The sequence below is a fragment of the Bubalus kerabau genome, chromosome 11 (assembly GCF_029407905.1).
Source record: "Bubalus kerabau isolate K-KA32 ecotype Philippines breed swamp buffalo chromosome 11, PCC_UOA_SB_1v2, whole genome shotgun sequence".
Taxonomy (NCBI): domain Eukaryota; kingdom Metazoa; phylum Chordata; class Mammalia; order Artiodactyla; family Bovidae; genus Bubalus; species Bubalus kerabau.
This window is the reverse complement of record NC_073634.1, coordinates 77,720,470-77,743,932: the sequence shown is the minus strand read 5'-3', so window position 1 is coordinate 77,743,932 and position 23,463 is coordinate 77,720,470. Positions and strand designations below refer to the sequence as shown.

General features: G+C 37.5%; 1 protein-coding gene across 11 annotated transcripts in view; it reads right to left on the bottom strand.

The window, feature by feature from the left end:
- Nucleotides 1–23,463, bottom strand: part of ITSN2 (intersectin 2) — a 127,225-nt gene that overhangs the window by 43,770 nt on the left and 59,992 nt on the right. For all 11 annotated transcript variants that reach the window (XM_055540789.1, XM_055540786.1, XM_055540797.1 and 8 more), the window contains exons 16-22: nucleotides 22,858–22,997; nucleotides 12,595–12,731; nucleotides 9,659–9,795; nucleotides 8,559–8,656; nucleotides 4,269–4,435; nucleotides 3,831–3,975; nucleotides 498–703 (exon numbers count right to left, since the gene is read on the bottom strand). In XM_055540789.1, the coding sequence (XP_055396764.1) occupies nucleotides 498–703; nucleotides 3,831–3,975; nucleotides 4,269–4,435; nucleotides 8,559–8,656; nucleotides 9,659–9,795; nucleotides 12,595–12,731; nucleotides 22,858–22,997 (1,030 nt within the window). The remainder of the gene's footprint in view (nucleotides 1–497; nucleotides 704–3,830; nucleotides 3,976–4,268; nucleotides 4,436–8,558; nucleotides 8,657–9,658; nucleotides 9,796–12,594; nucleotides 12,732–22,857; nucleotides 22,998–23,463) is intronic.

Genomic DNA, 23,463 nt, shown 5'->3' with positions numbered 1-23,463 from the left:
GTGACTCCCACCTCCTAGAGCTTATGGTCTAATGAGGACTATAGGAGAGAAGGGAAAGAGCTACAACGCAGTGGGTCATGAGCACCAAGAAAGGGGACCTGCAAGGAGCTCTGGAGATCCAGAGATGGGAGAGGCAGAGGCGAGACCCTCAGTAAAGGTTTATCTGAATATTGACAGTTTACAGTAAACAACAAGGGAGAAAGCTCCAAAGGAAATGAACAATAACTTCTCTAACTGACCTGCTGGTGCAAAGAAAGCAAATGATCTAAAATGTTAAGCACTTTGAAAACTTTAGGAATCTGAAATAACTAGAATAAAAGATATTCTAAAACTGGTACAAATACCTTAGGTATTTCACTCTAGGAATCACCATTCTGATATTCAGACTTAAGTTTAAACTTCTACTTTTCCTGCACAGCCAGTTGTATTTTGGCTGACTCATCAGTGAAACTGGCAACATTCACATCTCATGTAAACACACAAAACTAAGTGCTTACTCTTCCCGCTTAACTTCACTCCCAGGGATGATTTTGACGTAAGATTTCGGAAACCATCCTCTTCCTCCGTGAACCTCCCCAAACCACCAATTTTCTTGCTGCTCTAAGACAGTAATAATATCATGTTTTGAGAAGTTCAAGTGGTTTTCTTTCTTTGCAGTCCAAGAACAAAGGGCCTGCGCTTTCAGGTTTTCTACAACCTGTCCCTGTGAATACAAAACCACAAAATCAGAAACAAACAGAAAACAATGACAACTGTCATTTCTGTTTCCCAGGATATAATATACTTACTGCTCAAACAACAGACTGGTTTGGTATGGCAGTGAGTTATTATCAATGATGACTTAAGATAATCTTAATCTACTGATTTAAAATTATATATGACAGACAACCATCTGAATAGCCTTCTATGAATTTAAAGACCCAACACTTACCATTCAAGGAGACACCTAGGCATTAAGCACCATGGGTATGGAAGGCAAACCCTGTACTGAAGAAGCGTACTCATAGACCCACTAAGTATGTATCACATAACAAATGAAAAGGGAAACCCTTTCTTTCCTCACTTCCAAGTCTCCGCACTGCAGTGGATCCAGTTTATTCCACAAGGAATGGAGATGCAGCTGTGCTCGACCTTCCTCCACTTTTGTTTTCTGTCTCCTAACTTCTTCATATTCTTCTTTCTCCTTTCTTTTCTTCTCTCAGAGGAAGGAGTGTTTCTGTTTTGTTGATAAGGCTAACCCCTCTACCTGGGCTCTAAACTTTCTACCAGGTCCTCCCATTTTCTAAAAATATTTTGTAACTTTGTGAATTCTCTCTTTTGAATCTTTAATTTCTTTGCTTCTCTACTTAATTCTACTTCTAACTTTCTTAAAGAAACAGAAATCTTGCACGTGCTTTCCAATTTCACCTCTCAGTTCATTCTAATTTAGGTTCTGCAACCGTTTTACTACTGAACTTCTTGACAAGGTCACTGATAACGTCAGAGCCAAAAGCTTCTTCAAACCCTTTCTTTCCCTGATCTCTGATTGGTGGTGACATCACTGAAACCCCTCCAGTTTTCGGAAGCTCACAGTCTGGTGACTGATGGCTCCTCTTTGGTCCAGCCTCTTTCTCTTCCTGTTTCACATGATTTCTCTTAAAATCTTATTTATGCCTAGGACCTCTCAAATCTGTATCTTTTAAAATTTATATACTTTTATTTATTTATTTCTGGCTGGGCAGAGCCTTCGTTGCTGCTCAGGCTTTTCTCTAGTTGCAGGGAGTGGGGGCTACTCTCTAGCTGTGGTGCTCAGGCTTCTTGTTGCAGTGGCTTCTCTGTTGCAGAGCACAGGTTCTAGGGTGCGTGGGTTCAGTAGGTGAAGCTCATGGGCTCGAGAGCACAGGCTCAGTAGTTGTGGTACACAGGCTTAGTTGCTCTGTGGCATGTGGGATCTTCCTGGATCAGGGATCAAACTCATGTCTCCTGCATTAGCAGGTGTACTTTTTACCACTGAGCTACCAGGGAAGCCCTCAAATCTATATTTTAACTGTAATTTTATCTTTTGACCTCTAGACTTGTAAATCAAGCTGCCTGCTGGGCCTGGCCCTCATGCTTAGGTATACAAATACCTAAGTTATACATCTGAAATGTAATCACTTTTGCAACTCACCAAACCCATTCCTCCTACATTGTACAATGATACCACCATCCTTTGAGCTAAAGACCTTGAAGAGGTATCTTTAACTTCAACTTCGTCCTCATTCCTCACGTTCAATGGATTGCCAAATTTTGGTTGACTAATACTTTTTTAAGTCCCTCTCCTCTTCTGTGTATTTTCACTACTGTGACACTGATTCACAGCATCACCTGTTACTACTGTAATATCCTCCCTTTGGTGGTCTCCTCCCTTTGCTTCCTTCTACCAATCTGGCCTCTACATGACTGCCAGAGTTCTCTCTCTAAAATACACAACTCAACTCTCCTTTTGAAAACCTTCACGGGCTTTCCACTGGTAGCTCAGCTGGTAAAGAATCCGCCTGCAATGGGGGAGACCTGGGTTTGATCACTGGGTTGGGAAGATCTCCTGCAGAAGGGAACGGCTACCCACTCCAGTATTCTGGCCTGAAGAATTCCATGGACAGAGGAGCCTGGCAAGCTATAGACCACGGGGTCGCAAACAGTCAGACACAACTGAGCGACGTTCACATGGACTTTCCACTGCCAGCTGCTTAGTATGACATTAAATGCTTCACAAATAAATCTCAACCTCTCTCTCCAACTACATTTTAACACTTTCTTTATGAATCTGGTAATCTAGCCACACTATAAACAATACTTGTTTCCTATAAACTCCTGTGTTAACATGCCTCAGTGACTTTCCCCAAATTGTTCTTTCACAGGAATAACTTTCCTTCTCTGTTTGTTAAAAGCATGCTCATTTTTGAGGGTTCTACTGAAATGCCTTAACTATTGTGAAGCCTGCTCTGATTCCCACTGGTTGAACTGAATAACCCTTAGGATTTCATAAAATATCTTCATTACAACACTTCTCATACAGTTTTTAATATGTGTCTTCATTAGCTGATGACTAATGACAGAATTTTCTTCCATTAAATTTCTAGCACAGAATAAATGCCTAGGACCTATGGTCACACAATAAACATTTTTTGAGTAAGGTGAAATCTGCAGGACTCTATTCTGATAAAGTCTGCAATTTCTTTTTAATAATGTTAATGTAACAATGGGCTTCCCTCATAGCTCAGTCTGTAAAGAATCTGCCTGCAATGCAGGAGACCGGGGTTCGATTCCTGGGTCGGGAAGACTCCCTGGAGAAGGAAATGGCAACCCACTCCAGTATTCCTGCCTGGAGAATCCCATGGACAGAGGAGCCTGTCCATGAGGTTGCAAGAGTCTGACATGACTTAGAGACTAAACTACCAGCAATGTAAATGCTTGCATCTTGTTTACAGCTAAACCAGAGGCTAAATACACATGTAATACAGTTCTCACACAATGACTTATATAAGGAAAACACAAACAAACAAAAAAAACCCCAAGCCCACAGCTCTTCTTACAATAACTACAAATTAAGAATATAATCAAATTTGTAAAGATGATATTTTGAGTTTAGAAACCTTAGTTGGGACCAACTTGTTACTAAGAGAATAAACTGTTGAGAAATCCCTAATAATTTCAACTTTGTATCACATATGAATGGTTAAGAACCAAAACTAAATGCTACAAACTGGTAAATGAATCAATGAAGCCTTTGTGCAAAAATCTTCATTCTATTTTACATGAAGCATGAGCAACGTCAAAGAATAAAACACACAAAAATGAAACATACAAACCTGTCCATGAATCGGTGATACAGACACAGGGGACACAGTGCGAGTAAAAGCTGATTTTTTCTGCCATGATGTGTTAACACTTAGGTTTGAAAAAGATACATTTTGATAATCGGTCACAGATGCTGGTTGGTTTGAAGAAAGTGATCTATAAATATAACAATATGATGTAAGTATACTTAATTGTTTAGAATCTAATGAAGTACTACCAATTTATCTACTCATATGTAATATACATTGTGCTTAAACACAAATTATTAAAAAAAATCATGACCTATGTTTTTATTTACTAAACTTCAGTATTAAATTTGGAACAAAAGGTACTCTGACAGAGTCCAGTGCAGATTACAACATGATTAAATATCAGGTTGACACAAATACATATTAGGGATTCAAACATGTGCAGTGACATATAAATTCCATTATTAGCTAAAAACTTACTCAGAAGTTGAGGTAGCAGATACTGTAGGAGGAAGTAAGGCCTTCTTAGGAGACACAGATTTTTCACTTGATGTCACTTTTTCTACATAATTGCCTGGAAACCAGCCAAAATTTCCTTGAAAACTACCATAAAGCCAACCAGGTTCTCCTACAGTTTTTTCATCAACCTATGGAAACAAAAAGAAGAATTAGCAGTGGTTGGAAAGCCACATATTTGCAAAGAGAAGAGATGCAGAACACTGTCCAGCAGCCTAATTTTCAGAATCAAGTCCATCTAAAGAGTCGGACACGACTGAGCGGCTGAACTGAACTGAACTACATGGTTAAAGCATTTTCTACAATAGGTTACTACCTCTAACAATCGACAAGGTGCCCTTTTAAACTTAAATTTTCAATTTTATCCAAGTTAATACACAAAAATAGTTCACAAAGACCAGTAGAATCTCCATGAAGGCAAGAATAACAGACCCCAGGAATTATACAACCTAAACCTGATTTAAATATTTGGTCTCAAGGTGAGGAATTACTGAAATGTATGAGTACTGGTGTTCAAACACTAACTTCCTCTTTTTCTTACCAACTTTTATTTATTTATTATTTTTTTTTAAATTTTATTTTATTTTTAAACTTAACATAACTGTATTAGATTTGCCAAATATCAAAATGAATCCGCCACAGGTATACATGTGTTCCCCATCCTGAACCCTCCTCCCTCCTCCCTCCCCATTCCATCCCTCTGGGTCGTCCCAGTGCACCAGCCCCAAGCATCCAGTATCGTGCATCGAACCTGGACTGGCAACTCATTTCATACATGATATTTTACATGTTTCAATGCCATTCTCCCAAATCTTCCCACCCTCTCCCTCTCCCACAGAGTCCATAAGACTGTTCTATACATCGGTGTCTCTTTTGCTGTCTCGTACACAGGGTTATTGTTACCATCTTTCTAAATTCCATATATATGCGTTAGTATACTGTATTGGTGTTTTTCTTTCTGGCTTACTTCACTCTGGATAATCTTACCAACTTTTAAAAGCATAATTTCTTTAATATTGTTTCCTAATATTTTCAACCTTATGAAAAAGAAACTGCCCATTCATTTATTCTTCAGAGTTAGGCCAGATTTGCTTTGTAAGCAGTCAATTTTAATCAATTTTATACTTGTCATTTATGATTATAATTAATTTCTAGTTGGCAATTTACATACAGACCTAAGCTAGGAAATTTTACATAAATTCTCACAGGCCTAGAGAAACTATTACTTCGAAAACAGCATTAACAGATAAGACTAGAAACATAGGTTGTGATGAAAAATGTTGCCAGGGTTCAGAGGAATTTCTAATTTATTTCACTTTCTCTCAAACCTCCTCTGCCATTTTCTCGCATTAAGTTGATTAGATCTTGCCTCCTATCTTAACAACAATACAGAAGCCCTCAGATTTGACTTCACCTCTACTTCAGCAAAATTTATGATCTCATCCACTCTTTCATCCAGCCCTCCAACCACAAAGGAAAATGACCCAGTCCTTCCACCTCTCCCTCTTCCCGGGCTCTAGACCCCAAGCCCTCCACGTTGTCAAGAATCTTTCTCGTCTCCATCCGTTGGTCAGAACAGAGAGGTCTGACAGGGAGGCCTGAGGTGCCTTCCTGAGCGTTCTGTGTTCTATGTGTTGACATGAATGGTGGCTTCAATGATTTATGTTGTCATTGTTTTACTTGCGAGGTCGTGTCTCTTTTGCAACCCCATGGACTGCAGCCCACCAGACTCCTTTGTCCATGGGATTTCCTAGGCAAGAATACTGGAGTGGGTGGCCATTTCCTCCTCCAGGGGATCTTCCTGACCCGGGAATGAACTCATATCTCCTGCACTGGCAGGTGGATTCTTTTACCACGAGCCACCTGGGAAGCCCTTTCCAAGATTTACCTATGTGTATAAATTATTGGAGCTATTCACTGATGGCTGTGCACTTTACTAAATGTAAATTATAGCTTAATTGGAAAAAAAAATCTCCCTCTATTAGTAATTTACTCTTTCTGGTAACATTAACCCTTTTTCTCTGCAGACCCTTTCTATCATTAAACTTGGTCAAGCTTCTGCCAAGTTAAAAAAACAAGAAAACAGAACAACTTCCCTCAATCCACATTTGTCATTATTTTCCACCTTCACTTCCTTCTCCCCTTCAGAAGCCAAGCTCCTTCAAGAGTTTTATATACTCACTGTCTCCTCCTTCCTTCCCTCCAACTGTTCCTCAACTCACAGAAATTTGGCCTCTTCCTCCACTATTCCACTCAACTAATACTCTTCTCCTCAAGGTTAATAGTAACTGTGCTGTTGCTAATACAGTGGTTATTTTTTCTAAAGCACTGTCTTGTTTTACATGTGGACCACTCTTTTCTCAAACTTCCCTGACACCACACTCTGTTTTGTTTCTTCCTCTAGTCATTCTTCTCCGGCTCCCCTTCCTCTGACAATCACTGTGTCCATGCTTCCCAGAGAGTGCTCCCTCAGCCACGTTCCCCCTTATTTATTCCCGCTTAGGGGAGCTCTGCCACAGTCACATCTTCAATGACCATCACAACACACTGATGACATCCAAACTGGCCCCCTCTGACCTTTGCCAGAGATCTCTCTAGATACCTCTGGATATGTAACTGCTGCCTAGAAATCGGAAACTCATCCCAAACTGAACTCATTATAATTCCCACTTAAATTTCCTCCTTTTAATCTTCCTCTCTTAGTGAATGAACACCATTATTAACCAAGCTGTCCAAATCAGGTGTGTGCATGCATGCTAAGCTGCTCCAGTCATGTCCAACTCTTTGCAACCCTATGGACTGTAGCCCACCTGGCTCCTCTGTCCATGGAGATTCTCCAGTGAGAATACTGGAGTGGGTTGCCATGCCCTCCTCCAGGGGATCTTCCTGTCCCAGGGCTTGAACCTGCGTCTCTTGCATTGGCAGGTGGGTTCTTTACCGCTAGTGCTACCTGGGAAGCCTCCAAATCAGATATCTGACAGTAACTCATGACATTCTTTACATCAACGATTCGGCAACATAAACACTCAAGAAACTCCAGCCAACCTTATGTTCCTGCTGTTACCACCACCAGATTGGCCCTCTGATTGTGGGAGAGGTCTGTTCTAAAGTGGGCAGCTGTCCACACCCTTCTTCTACTTCTTTGGGATGTCTATCTTTCTCAATGAACTATAAACTTATTCAGAGACGAGACTGAATTGTTTACTATATCCCTAGCCTAGTATAGCCTCCAACAAGAATTTGCTGAAACAAAAGATATAATCAAAAATATAAGTAGGCTTTTGGCCAGACATGCCCGGACAGGCTGTATTTCTTCATTCTTGGACACCACCTCATCACCACCAACTAGACAAGGAGGAATGGCAGGGTCAGGGGACTGGGGACTCGAGCTGCCTACGTAACGGACCTCCCTCAGCTGAGGAGCGGCTACGCACGGCCACTGTGGCAACGGCAACAGAAGCAGTGTGTAGCTGGGGAGGATACTGAGCATCTGAATAGTCGGTTCCTGTAAACCCTAGTCCAAGTACCATTCAGTTTTTGCTACTCAACTGATAAAATACACCAAACTGGTGACAACACAGGTTAAAAAAAGAAAACAGATACTGGCTAGGTAATCTAGGTAATATAGTCTTTATTTTCTAAGAAGAAAACTGAAGACGGGACTAAAATCCAAGTCGCTATGCTTCTACAGCCTGTATTCTTCCTAATGTATCACAATAGCTCAATCAATGCTATTCCCTGCATCTTCTCTTATTCATCCATTTTACATGGTATGTGATTATACAATAAAATCCTTTTTGTTCTGCATCTAGTTAGAACTACAGAACCTAACTCCTTCAACTCTTTTAATGGTTGTCAGAAAATAACTAGCTCTCCCAAATGTCACTGTAATTTATTAAAATAAAATCAGTGTCACTTTTTATGGCATAAAGCAGCATGGCCTAGTGAAAAGAACACTGGGTTTAGAAATGAAAAGACATGTACTCGCACTCCATGCTGGCAGCATGCCACTGAGGATTACAGCTTATGTGAGTCTTCCTTACCTGTACTGTCCTCTGCAGATCTGTAGTATGTCTTAAGAACCAAATGAGGTGATGCTGAAGATGTATTTTTAAAATGGTAAATTACTGTATAATTCTTTACCGTCTGAGCCACCAGGGAAGCCCCATAATAGTATACTCAATATTATTATTGAAAGTAATATAGTACAGTGCACTCAGCTTATTCATGAGAAAAGAAAAGACTGTTTCCAACCTGTATTATATCCCCAGAATTAAAACTCATTTCATCATGGTTCCTTGCTTCAAAGCGATATAACGCTCTGTAATTCACCAAAGTACCAGCTGGCTCACCTAAAGAGAAGATTATTATCATTATTTGCTTCTTTCATAGATACACATCTTTGCTATGACTCAATGAAGAGCTCAAAAAGAAAAAAACAAACAAACTGAACACCAAACAGTATAATGAGAATCCATTTGATATAGGCTTGTTGGATTTAAGTATTTTTAACAGTCACAGAATCAATATAAAAAACAAACAAGGATATTTGTCTTAAGCAGGAGGCAGCAAAACAAAGAGAGGACTGGCAGGATGTGTCACACGCATGGATAAGGGAAGGCGAGGGCTGGTAACCGAGCTGTGCCAGGCGGAGGGAGACTAAGCTGCAAGGGGCTTAATTTAATCTGTGGAGGTCAGACTATCACAGGGAAGACGAGCACAAAAGGGAGGTCACAGGTGAGGAAGTGAGTCAGTATAAACAGGGTTAATTACAGATTCATCAGTATGGTTCTAAAACCAAACACAGAAGGGCTCACAAGTATACTAGACTTACTAAAGATATTTTGTTGATTTGTGGAATAAATGCTTTAATTTTTAAATTTTTTAATACATTGTATCATTAATAACGATTCAAAAATATGCATATCCAGAAAAGAGACAATAATACTTAAGTTGGTAATGTTTTAGAAATACGCTGGGAAGGGTACTGAAAGCAACACGTGTCATCTGGGAAAATGTCACGTGCAGAGACTGAACAGTGTGCTGTCACTCCATTAAAATGAGCAGCTCAGTTACACTAGTGAAGTGAAGTATTCTAAACTGCTTGTTCTCAACACTGTGTCCAGGTTTATGCATTGGTCGTGGTGACTACTTTCTTTTCGTCATTTTAAGATTTCTACCCTCAATCTGTTTTAGTAAGACTACATATTTCTCATCCAAGTTTAATTAGAAAAAGAATTAGCATCCATTTAAATTTTCTTCTTCTTCTTGCCTCATTAGAACCTTTTTTTCTTGTTGCTTTTGTTGCTCTGTTTCAGAAAAATCAAACCAATTATTTTTAACCTTATCCTTACTTTGTTTCTCCTCAGCTTTCCGCTCCACTTCTTGAACTTTTTCCTGTGCTTTTTCTTCTTGGAGTCGTTTTTGTTTTTCTTCTTCCTCTTTTCTAAGATTTTCTTTCCATAAGTTTTCTTTTCCTTGTTTTGCTTTCCTTGATAAAAAAGAAAAAGTTCGCATAATGTCCTAAATTTCTTTCATGCGAAATAAAAATATAATAGATCTTCTTCCTGACAAACTGAAGAAAAATTAATATTTCTTAATTATGTATTTACTACATACAACAAAGACATGTGAGGGGGAGTGGAGAAACCATGGGGAATCAGGGCTGAAGGAGAAAACCAATTAGTCAATCAACTAATCAAGAGAGAAACTATGGATAAACAGATGAGCTGAAGTGTATGACTAACAATTTCTCACACTCCCAGATTTCTTCCTGCCAGCCAAGCTCCTAAACCCAAGGGAAAAAAAGTGGTAAAAAACTAAAATGCAACTAATCAGAAAACAAATATAAAAATTGTATTTAAATTCCCTTTCCTTCTCTCTAGATTCTTCACCAAGACTGCTGTCAAACTCTTACTCTCACTATCCTAGCTAATCCCTGTTTTTGGGATTTAGTCATTGCTGTGAAAATAGGAAATGCTTCTAGACAGACAGATTACTTCTTATATTATCATTTAAAAGTCTTTTTCATTTGTTAGATTTTGGTTAACAGATCATTTTTCCTCGAGAGGTCTATGCTTCTGTACAAGTTTCTATGACATTTGATACAGCTGCAGCTTGGTTTCTAGCTAGTCAAGATGACCTGTGATCATACAGAATTAATGCTCACCACAGCTCTTCCTGCACATACTTTTGATGATCTTACTGAAGGCAGAGCAGTCACCACCAAATTTAACATCTTCTTCAAGCCTCAGCACACACTATCACGGGCTGTGACTGATGCATCCTGGGTTTTGGGGGGCACTTATGCCCCACGAAGGTGAAAGTCTTGGCTTAATTCTGTATCTCTATTCCTATAATTCCTGGAAGAATTTGGAAATCCTAGATAATTTTAAAAACTGTAGACCCACTTAGTCATGAACCCTTTCTCCTCATCCCCCAATGTCTTATACTTCATACTCCTGGTTCATTATCACACAACTAGCTTCCACTCAACCCTCTGCAAACCCTCCTACACCCTCTATCACTTTGCAGAGTGCTCTCTCTACCATTTTCTGTAACCGACATCCACCTCCCCTTTCAGAAGTATGCTTCTTTAGCAGTCTTGACTTAATTCCAACCAATATTCCCTTTCCTAGTTCCTTGGTAACGTTCCCTGACAGTCTCTCATGTCTAGGATGACCCAACCTACCTTTATTTAAATTGTCATAGCATTATGAACACCACTATCAGGGTACTTGCCACATATTTATTGGGATAAAGAAAAGACGAGAGAGTTAAGAGAATATAAAATTAAATTTTGGTAAAGTTTCTAAGTTTGTGGATGAGAAACTGGTCCAGGGCCAGAAGATGCTTCAAAAATTGGACACAAGGCAAAGAGACCAGACCTACAATGGGAAAACCTGACTATTACCAATAGCTTTGAGTAAGAAGGCAACATAGCTGGGCAAGTGGCCAAGAAATCAAGATATAGTACTAAGACCCAGCTCTGAACCAATCCTACATGTTCTGATTGCTTCCCTCTACTAAAGTAGGATAATGTGTGAAGATGGTGAATAAAATGAAAATGTGTATTACTAATATGGCCTACTGGGCTGAAAGGAACTATGAGCAATGATGGAGAGATATCAAGATACTCGCATGTGTCAACAGAAAATCCGAGCACAGTGACTAGTGGTGCAGCCATTGCACACTTCCCTTGTGGCACACAATGCTGCACAAGTTAGGTGGCAGATAAAAACCTCCTTAATTTAAACTTTACTGCCTCTACATTCTATATTATTCCAGTATCTCTTGCTAGGGAGTCACAAAAGTATGAGTCTTGGAGTAAAAAATGTTACAGCTATTTGCTTAGCTGTCTGAATCCCCTACTAGAACTATGAGGAATCTAGAGACAAGGAGTAACCCAGAGTTTACCTGCATCACAGTCAACAGTGACCATTAAATAAAAATGTGCTGAGGTGGTTATTCTGAAGTTAGTAAGAAAAGAGCCCTGCTATATGGTAATGTGTCTTTCTTGTCTTCCCAGCAGCTATTTCATGGACATTACTCTTCTCCAGGGTGAAGAAATGCTGGTGTGTTGATATTTGTTAATTATAACAATTTCTGATACTAGAGAACTTGGGAGAAACATAGGAATGTATCAGAAGTAGAATCTTAGGGAAAGAAAAAAAAGTCATGTGCAGTCTCTAAATGAATGGCTCTATGCTTCAGACACACAACTGTCTCACTTTTCTTTGCTACAAATGTAGGCAGTTGATGTAGCCCAGATATATATAAAGAAAACTGTATCAACATGGCATTTCTGCACTCAATATTACCCTCTATAAAATTAAGTACTTGGTTTTTATGATTTCTCAGGAAACAGTAATAGATTTACTATGGAGAGACAAAAATAATGGTGCTTATTACCTACTAAACACTATAGTTGGTTCTTTAATCTTATTTAATTATGAATTAGCTATGTGGTATGCATTACTGTTTCTATTTTTCAGATGGTAAAAACTGAGGTTCCAAAAGGTAAAGTGACTTAACCAAGTTCATGGTAGATCAAGATAACCCAGGTTGAACTCCAAAGCCTGTAGTTTTCACTAAGGGAACATTTACAATTGGTTACTGTAAACTCAGTCTGCAAAAGAAGGACTAAACTTCTAAACTTTATAATCTAATTAGCATCTTAGGATAATAATTTTATTCCCCTTATATTTTTCATAGTCAAACTAAAGATATGGGCAACAAAAATTAGAATTTTAGTAGCAATATAGTATAATAAATTTATCAACTACATTACCTTGTAGCCTCATCTTCTAGTTTCTTTTTCTGTATTAACTCTGATCTTTTTCTTTCAATTTCCCTCAGTTTGTCACGTTTGATCTTATAAAGCTGTTCAATGGCTAACTGCTGTGTATTGTAACTTTCTCTCAGTTCCTAAGGAGAAAATAAAAAGTTAATATGGCATGGATTTAAATACTTTTGCCTTACATAAAAATGTGGCAACTGCATTTAAAGATAAAAATCATAAAGCAAGTTAAACTAAAGTAAAAAAGATTAAAAGTCTTAAAAAAGATGATTAAAAAAAATCTTGAATACATTAAGTACTGAAGGTATATAGCCACTGAGGACAAATTTATGTTAAAATCAACTACTTTTATACTAATTCATTCCTAAGGAACAAAAATCTTTTACAAGCCAAGTATTTGATTTGGTACTTTGTTTTCAATAGAAAAGCAATCCATTAAAAAATTCAGGGAAAACAGTTTGCTTGCTACAACATTTGAAGAGGAATTTTGTTGAGTCATAGTTTTGACATGTGTAGTTGAACCAAGTTATCCATAACTTTTATCCAGTCAGATATTGAACTAAACACAGAAATAATTATTTAATAAATTATGCAATATTTAATTTAAATAATTTAATAACTAAAATGGAAAAGATAACGTCTACCTAAAACCATGACTAGAGTGGGTCAAAATAATGAAAAGTATTAAACAGGAATTAAATGTTTATTGAGCATCTAGTTCTGTGAAAAATGCTATAAAGATTCACAGGGGATCCAATCAAGACCATCTGACTCCTGAGTCTATAGTCCTTGTCTTCAAAGAATTCAGCCTCAAAGTAGAGAAAAGTGCCAAAATCTGGAACATAGTTGAGTGTCTTAGCAGAAACCTGTGATTATCCACTCAGTACTCCTTCCCCTTCTCTACTAACATCCTCTTCCTCCTTTGGGGAAGTTGCTTTACCCCCTGAAAACCACCCTTCGATTTGGTTTTGAAGAGTCTGACACACTCAGCGCTCCTCCCACTTCCACCCAAGTGTGGTCACGTGATCTGAACAATCACGGCACCTCATTCCCCTGGCAAGAATGACTGGTGCAAAGGACATGCACGTGATCCAAGCTGGCCACAATCCCTTCCCAGGATTCAGATATACTGAGGAGGAGAGAAAGAAGCCTTTCCCTCACTAAACTCATTAAAGTGAGGGTAAGGTAAACCTGGGGCTGCCCCATTTCCTAGTGAGGCCATCAGGGGTAGAAATGAAGTCAACACAGGAAAGAGAGAAGCAAAGATTAGAGAGAGAGAGGTGGAGCAAGGAGGAGTGCTGGGGAACCAAATCTCTGACTTCACTCCCATGTCTAGGAACTGCCCCTTCTACTGATTCAGTTAGTGGTCCTAGTATTCTTCCAGTTACCACTCTTTTTAGCTTAACTATTTTGAACTGAATTTCTTTTACTTGGAATCCACAGAATCCTGAACAAGACAGTAGAAAAAGGCTGGGATAAGGAAGAGGAAAAAACTCCAAAAACAAAGAAACTACCACAAAAACCTAAAGTAAACAAAGGAAGCTTAACAGCAAAGGTGGGAGCTTAGACCACATTTGGATAGAATTTTTTGGTAAAAGATGTCTTGGGGCATCTATCTATACACGAAAACAAAAACTCCAAGTCACGAGCAAACAAAGGAAAGTAGCCTAAGCTTTATTTCTTTTCAGAAATAAAAATATTTTACAGGTGAACCCTTTTAACTGAGTTAAATGTGGTATCCAGAGACTATGTCCAAAATGTCTAAGATCAAGATTTAAGACAATAATAATACAAATATCACCATTCATAGCAAAGTTTTCACAGATCTCAGCTCTCAGTCCTCTTACAGATCTCAGTTCTCTCTGTTGCACCTTTCTTTAGATTCTATTGAAAAGCAGAAGACTACCGTGGTTACATTCTATGGAGAAGTAGCCTGGTTTAATGAAAGGACTTCAGGATCATGGGTCTGGAATAAGACCCCCCAAGATCTGAATCAGGCTCTGTCAGTGACTAGCTGAGTAACCTTAGGAAATCTCACAGTGTCCTCATCTGTAAAATGAGGTTAATTACAGTACATGCCTCACAGCATTGCTATGAGAACTGAATGGGTTAACACACATAAAATGCTTACAATAGTGTAGGGCACTAAGTGTGTCCTTAATAAATATTAGCTATATTACTGGCTGAAGTCATAAAAAGGAGAATTGTAAGTTTAAAAGCAAAGTGGAGAGGAGCCAAATTAAAGTCTGATCTTAATATGGTTGCAAGGTTAGCCCTCTAACTTGTCCTTTAAAATATTGTTCCAAGGACTACTCTGGTGGTCCAGTGACTCCATGCTCCCAATGCAGGGGGCCTGGGTTCAATCCCTGATCAGGGAACTAGATCCTGCATGCCAAAACTAAGACCAGCCAAATAAATACATAAAGGCTAAAAGAAAAATACTGTTCCAAGTCTTCCTTCATTAGCCATTCCTCCTGTGTCTGAATTAACGAGCTTCTTTGCGCTCTGCAAGGCATTATGTGCATTCTCCTGTCACAGGCAGCATCTTCCAACTGTATGACTGTCTCTCCACTGGAGTGAGTTTCTTGACAATAGGAATGTCTTTCATCAAGATAATCCCATGAGAGTCCCTTGGACTGCAAGGAGATCCAACCAGTCCATTCTAAAGGAGATCAGTCCTGGGGGTTCTTTGGAAGGAATGATGCTAAAGCTGACACTCCAATACTTTGGCCACCTCATGTGAAGAGTTGACTCATTGGAAAAGACTCTGATGCTGGGAAGGATTGGGGGCAGGAGGAAAAGAGGACGACAGAGGATGAGATGGCTGGATGGCATCACCGACTCAATAGACATGAGTTTGAATGAACTTCAGGAGTTGGTGATGGACAGGGAGGCCTGGTGTGCTGTGATTCATGGGGTCGCAAAGAGTCGGACATGACTTAGCGACTGAGATGAACTAAACTGATTGTCATTATATCCTCAGTTGAATTATGTTTTTCCTTTCACATCTGTCACTTTATACTTCATAAATCTTGGGGTGACTGTGTCAGTTGTTCATGAATTCATAATTGCTAAATTTACTGTGTTTAATAAAAACAATTATTATTATTAAAAAAAAAAAAAAGATAATCCCAGCCAAGACAGAGCCTGGTAGACTACAGTTATTTAGTTAGTATTTACTGGGTGAATGAAAATATATAAACCATAGGTAAGGTAAGGTAAGTCACTCAGCTGTGCATGACTCTTTGTGACCCCAGGGACTGTGGCCTGCAGGCTCCTCTGTCCATGGAATCCTCCAGGCAAGAATACTGGAGTGGGTTGCCAGGTCCTCCTCCAGGGGATCTTCCAGATCCAGGGATAGAAACCAGGTCTCCTGCATTGCAGGCACTCTTAACCATACATAAACCATAGTCTATGCATATTAGTAAGATGTGAAGAGTACCATGGGGCTTGCCAAAAACATTTCCTCTACCTGAGTTACAATGATCCTAGAAAGTATCATTAGACTCACTCCTCTGAGTTAAGTCATGCTTCTAGGAGGTCCTGGTTAAATCTAATAGTTAACTATCACTTTGCAGGACAGCAGAAATTAACACAACACTGTAAATTAACTATACTTTGATTTTAAAAATAATCTATCAATGAACTGAAAACAAGTAAACAATCTGCACTTACAAACAGAGTTGTTCTCCTTCTTAACAGAACAACAGATCATTCTTTTCAAGTTAAGGAAGTTTTCTTCTGTTCCTAGTATGCTAATAACTTTTTCATTTTTTAATCATAAATAGATGCTAAATTTTATCAAATACCTTTTCTGCATTTAGAGAGATGAGCATATTGTTTTTCTCCTTTAACCTGTTTATATGGCAAATTACAGTAAAACATTTTTACATATCAAATCACCTTTGCCTGGATAAGATAAATCCTATTTGGTCATAGCTGAGTATGTCTTATAAATTTTCATATTCAACTTTTCAATATTATTTAGAATTTTTGCCTCTATGCTAAATTGATCTATAATGATCCTTTTTCACATTATTCTTATCAAATTATGAGGTTTATGATAGTTTCATGTGATAAGTTGGGAATACTCCCTCTTCTATATTTTGAAACAGATGTATAAAATTGGAGTTATTTATTTCGTCAGTAAAATTCCAGGTCTGGACTCTGTTTTAGAGATTTTACACTACAGAATTAAAATATTTCATGACAATAGAGCTACCTATTTTTTTCTTGAATCAATGTTAACAAATTATTTGTTCATTTCACCTATGTTTTTATATTTATATGCAAAATTTGTCATAATATTCCCTCTTATTATTTGCAATGTATTCAGTTATTTTTCCTTTTTACTCCTAACTTTACTTTTATTTCCTTTTAAAAATGTCTTGCCAAAGGTTTGTTAATTTTTTTAATCTATAAAAGTAAAAATTTGGTTTTCTTAACTCCTTCTATTAAATATCTGTGTTCTACTTCACTATTTCCTTCTACTTTTTTCCTCCTTTATTATGCTAGTCTCTTTTTAGCTTCTTAAATTGAACACTTAGCTAATAAATTTTCATTTTTTCCCTAATATAACCATTTAAGGTCAAATCCTGACTCTCTGGGTTGAATCTCTTTTTGCTATCTGTGTGACTCTAGGCAGCTTAATTTACTTCTATGTGAAATGTGAACCAATAATAGAAGGTATATTACAGGGGTAATGTTAAGGATTAACTAAATTAATATAAGTAAAACATTTAGGACAGTGCCAGTCACAGAGAAAGCCTGTAATAATCTTATCTATTATTAGTACAGCTTGATTTATGAATTAGAAAACAATTATTGACTCCTGATATGAAATATGAGGAATCTGCTCATTGACACTATCCCACATCTCCTCTTCATTTCTCAATGTTTGGCTGTAACTTAAAAACAGACTTAAACTACTATTTCATTTTCATAAACATTTGACAACATTTTGCAACTCTAAATTTTTCTTTTTGAAAATTTTCAGATTTACAAAAAATTTGACTTAAGTTTCATACACTGATGCTTTCACCCCCTAGAACTTCATCATTATTCCACATAACTAGTGTCAATGTCAGCACCAAACTAAAGAATGTTAATAGTGACATAGTAATATTAGTTAATACAGAACTCTTATTCCAAAAATGTTCCCAATCGTGTAAACACTGTCCTTAATAAGTTCTTTTTTTTTAGATCCACTATCCAATCAAGGACTATATACTTTGTTTCATTGTTGTGAGGTCTCCATTTTTTTATGAGATTCACATTTCTAGTGTTTGGGTTAGTATTTTATAGACCAAACCACAGTTTGGGTTTGCCTAATTATTTCCTTACATTTACACAGATGAAATATTTTTGGCAAAAACAGCATAGAAGTGATGTGTCTTTCTCAGTGCATCCTATCAGGAGACACGTAATGTCAGTTGGGCCATTCTGGTACTAGTAAATATGACTGCCTGGCTGTGGACGGTTTACCTGGTTTCTGGCCTGAGGTAATAGTAAATATGACTGACTGGGTTTCTGGCCTGAGTATTCTCGTTGCTCTTCATTGCCTTTTCCGATGACTATTTCTCCTCACTCGTACAAATTCTGTGCTTCTGAGGCTCAGAATACCATCCAGCAGTTCCACCCTCCCCTTCCTCTTTACTGTCATCTATCAATCACCTGGTCACTGCTCCTCACTCATTCATTTTCATTATTCTCCCAATCTTTGACATCCACATAGATAACCCCATCAAAACCTAAATTCAGGCTGATCTCCTCAATGATGACCTCTTTTTTTTGGGGGGGGGGTCCATTTGATCTATCACTTGCATTATTATATCTTGTCATCATCTCAAAGAAAACGACCATTGATCAGTATCCCATTTCCCAAACATAAGTTCTTACTTATTCTTCAAGCTTTTCTTATATCTGACACATCCATTTCAACAGTTTTTCAACCTCTCTGGGACCTCTGCTCTGCTGACCCCATCATCCTCTCTTTTTCCATCAACAGCCGTTCCTCTTTTCATATCCCTTCATGTTCAGAACATATGTCAGAGTTCATTTTATCATAATTACTGTGTTAAGATCTGTAGCTTTCTTGTTCGTCCCTCTCTGCCCATGTCCATTAAAACCTCAAACCTGTTTAAATCTATGAATCTATGTCATTACCCTTTTCTGTGCTTACATACAAGCAGCTGAACTTTGGTGGAAAGAAAAAAGACAATTAGTCATGCTGTTTCTTTTTTAAATTCATGAACTCCAACTGTGAATAGGCATTCAACGCTCCTCAGGATGTGGACTGCTTTCCTCTACTAAACTTGCACTCTCTAGCCACACTGAGATGTATTATTTCATGGCTACTTTTCTCTCCTGAAATCTCCCAATCTTCCATTCATTCTCCTCACTACCAGCCAATAATCTTGCTACATTAAGCCAGACTGGATCTCCCTCATCTTTCCATCTCAAAAGCATTAAACCTTCCTGCATTTGATCCATTTCCTTCTAGTCTGAGTTATTCCATGTCCTCAACTATTCATGATTTCTTGCAACGATCCAACTTGCTTCTGATTTTAAGTTTTGACACTGTCAACTTCCTACTCTCCACCAACAAATTTAACTGACTTCATGCCTATCTTATCCCCATATGCTATACTGGAAGTATTCTTTTTATCTTGAAGAACAAGAATATCTTAATCTGCTTCCCTGGAAATTTATTCCATCAATTATCACCACTTTAAAAGTCTCAATCTCTCACTTTTCTCCTCCTTCCCTCCCTCTCTCTCTCTTTACTATCTCCTTCAAGTCTTTTCTTTCCTTTTTTGAATTAAAAAAGTAGCTTTTACTTAAAAGAATAAATTATATGAAACGAGAAGCGTTCTTAAAATCTGGGATATATGGTTTCCTACTGGTTTTGACTAATTTCTTTCTACTTTTTTCTTCTAAACTCTATACCAATAATAACTCTAAATGCTGCCTATCTTCTGACTGAGAACATTCAAAACCATTCATCCATTCAGCAAGTATGTACTGCCACCCATGATGTTCCATGCACTGTTCTAGGTGTTGGGAATTCAGCAATAAAATATTTGGCTTGAGTAGGCAATTAAGCAGAGAAGCCAATGGCACCCCACTCCAGTGTTCTTGCCTGGAGAATCCAAGGGACGGGGAAGCCTGGTGGGCTGCCGTCTATGGGGTCGCACAGAGTCGGACACGACTGAAGTGACACAGCAGCAGCAGCAGCAGGCAATTAAGACCCTCTGATGGATATGGTTAGTTACCCAAAAAGCTCAATTTTCTCCATTTCATGCTTCTGTCCTAACAAAAACTATCCATTCCTCATGTATCCTTATGCTGCACAAAAAGGTGATACCACTTTCAAGCGTGGCTCCAATTATTCTTTTACTTTTCAACTTTATTATAAAGTATAATTGATAAATAAAAACTATATATTTAAGGTATACAACTTGTTTTAATACACATATACACTGTGAAATGATCACCCTAATCAAGCTAATTAACAAATTCATTTCTTTATATAGTAACCACTCCCTCTCTCATTCCCTCCCTCCCTGTCTTCTCTCCCTCTTTCTTTCTTTCCTGAGAATGTTTAAGATCTATCCTCCTAACAATACTGTATTGTACAGTTCAAATTCACTAACTATAGTCACTATGCTGTGCACTGGATTTCACAATTTTTCCATCTTGCGTAACTAAAACTTTGTATCCTTTGTTGTCTTTCTTAAACCAAAAAACCCCAATGCTCTCTTTTTAACCAATGCTTTCTTTTTCTCCATGCTCTCTTTTCACTCTTCTAAAGCTTTTCCCACTCACTCCACCCCTCCTCGGCTCCCATTCATTCCTGATCTGCAGCAGTCCAGCTTCTGGTGGTCACTCAACTGAGATGACACTCTCAAAAGGGTCTTCAAAGGTCTCCTTGTTGGCAATTCAATGGAAACTTTCCAGTACTATGTTAACTGACTGCTCTGTATCATTTCTAATGGCTGCAGAAAGCCTCTTTTCTTGCTTTCTGTACAGTCACTCTCCTGACCACTCTGACAGCGTAGGTTTCATCCCCTTTTAGATTCCTAAATTGCCTCTGATGAAAGCATCAACAAGCAGTGAAAGGTTGGAAGGCAGGAAGCAGAAGGAAGAAAGTAAAACAAGAAACAAGAATAATCTGCTGGCCTGTGGAGAATCAAATGCTAACTCAAAGAATCAGACTTGTGTGTGTGAGCATAGTCCACAAACCATCGTCAAACTTCACTGTGTACATGAAGAAACAGGTTTAAATGTCTGTGTGACCTGAAGCACACGTTCTAAGGTCAGATAATCTGGCCATTCATGCTATAACCATAAAGGAAAGGCTGATATCATCTTTCCATCTACTTTTCTTTAGGTAGCAATTGAGTTCTACTTCCTGCCTTCACTGTGTATGTACATTTAAGTGCCCTGTTGTCATCCACTTTAGTACTGAGTAGAATGTATTTAAAAATCTACTAGGCTCAGCTAGTGGTAAATATAGAGCAAGTCTCTTTAAATTAAATTTAAATAGGAATTCATTGAGTACTTTAAATATTCTTTGTGCTATTTACACATGAAAAAGTGAACTGCTTATTTATGATTTAAACATTTTTCTCTGTGGTACAAGTGTATATAAATATGAGACCTGATAACTAGACAAAACCAAAGCTGCACCTACATTATTGGTTCTTATCATAGTTTTGGGAAGCAGCCTGATATATACACGATGTAACCTTGCACTAGATGTCAGAAAGTATTTAAGTTTTACTTTAAACAGTAATTTTCAGTGATACGGGTAAATAATTTAGTCTCACATTCCCTTAGTTTCCTTTTTAATTGAATCAATAATCATCCCATCATTTAGCCTCACTCACAGGGAACCAGGTAATATTTCTAAGTGTCGTGGGTTCCTCAAGAGAACTCTGGGCAACCTTACTGATTCCTGGCATTAGACTCAAACAGGCAGTGAAACAGCAGAAGGATATTTAAGCAAGCAGAAAGAAAAATGTTTATATTGTATAGGTTATTTCAAACAAAGATACTTAGATAAATGCAAAGAATAGTCTAGTGTTTAAAAAAAGAAACAGTAAAGTAACTCAAAGAAAAAGAGCTAGATATTAGAAAATAACCTTAAGTAAGAGGAAGAGGTTGTTGAGACAGCTTAGCAGAGACAAAAGGCACTGAAGAACAGAGTCATCCATATTCCCACACTGTAAGATAAGGCAGATAAAAAGCCAATTAAACTATGTACAGATTTTAAAAAATAATGTAGGGAAGATAACTTGGTTGGTTTGTCTGTCCATCAATGACAAATTATTTGGTTTTCTTTAAATTTTTTTTCTACAGAATAAATGCTGGTGTAGAATATGTCATTAACATTATTCACCTCAAATTTCCCTCCTTCACTAAAGCCACCATGGTTTCTTTTCTTGATCATACTGTTTACTTTATGGTTGGTGTAACATTATTCTAAATAAGTTAGCAAGATGAAAGTCAAATGAAGAGACAGATTTGCCTGAAAAACCTTGTAATACTTTATGCTCTGAAAACTTCACACTTTGTTAGCAAAGGAGTAACTGAGACTAGTCCCAAATTTCAATCATGTGCCATTAGTCTGATTTTCGGCTTTTAATATTTTCTTTCATAGGTATGGCTTCAGCATACAACTAGTACTGCACAGAATGAGAAGCATATGGTATACGTTTTGGACATCTGCTCTTCCACTGCAGCAAATAATGAGTCACGAATCTACTTTCCATGCAAAATTTTTAGTGCCAAATTATGCTTTGGATTTCACTGGTTATTGCATTATTTCACAAAGGTTAATTAAATTATAAAAAAAGAATTTAGTGTGTTAAAAGAGCCTCTACCACCTGGACTATTTAAAATTTTCCATATTTCCCATTTTCAAATTTGCTTAAGATCATTCTGGCTGAGATCCATACTGACAAATCTAATGTAATACTAATATTGACAAAGGTAATTATTTTTTAAATGTATAGATGCCAATAAAAACAGTCATCAAAAACTGGAAACTATGGTAAATTGTATGTTTACATGACTCAGTTTATAATATATATGGAGAACATTAAAAACAATCTTGCAATTCTGGTGTAGCTCAACTAATAAAATAAATTATGTAAATAACGAACATATTAGCTTTAGTTATTCATTCAATTAAAATAAGGAAGGTAAAGAGGCAGCAAATTAAAAATGAATATAATAGAAGATAAATACCTTCAGTTCATTGTTAAATGAATCCATTTCTGAAAGCTTGGATGCAGTTTCTTTTTCAAGAGCATCTAATTGTTCTTTAAGTCTTTGGCATAATTCTTCTTTTTCTAATGATTTTTTTTGAAGTAAACTGATCCCTAAATCTGAAATACAAACATTACACAGTTTACTTTTTGCAGAAGTTCTTGTCCTTACCAGTAATTAATGGTTATTGTCTGGTCAAATTGGTATAACTAGAAAGACAAAAGCAGTACCCATATACTATGTTTCTAGATTCTCTATTTAGTTCCAGTGCTTTGTCTAGTTTTGATCAAACATACATTATTTTAGGTATTACACCTTTCATAACTTATGTTTTGGTATTTGATAGGGCTAGTCTCGTCCTCCCACTTTTTCATGTCTTACCCCATCTTGCGTATTTTCTCTTCTAGGTGAATTTGTGAATTATTGTGCCAAGTTTCATTTAAAGAAATCTGAATTAAACTGAATATATAGATGAATTAGTAGAGAACTAAACAACATCTTTAAAATGTTGAGCTAGTTCATTCAGGAGTAGAATATAATATGTAGCTACTTATCCAGGAATCTTTTATGTTAATCAGTAAAACT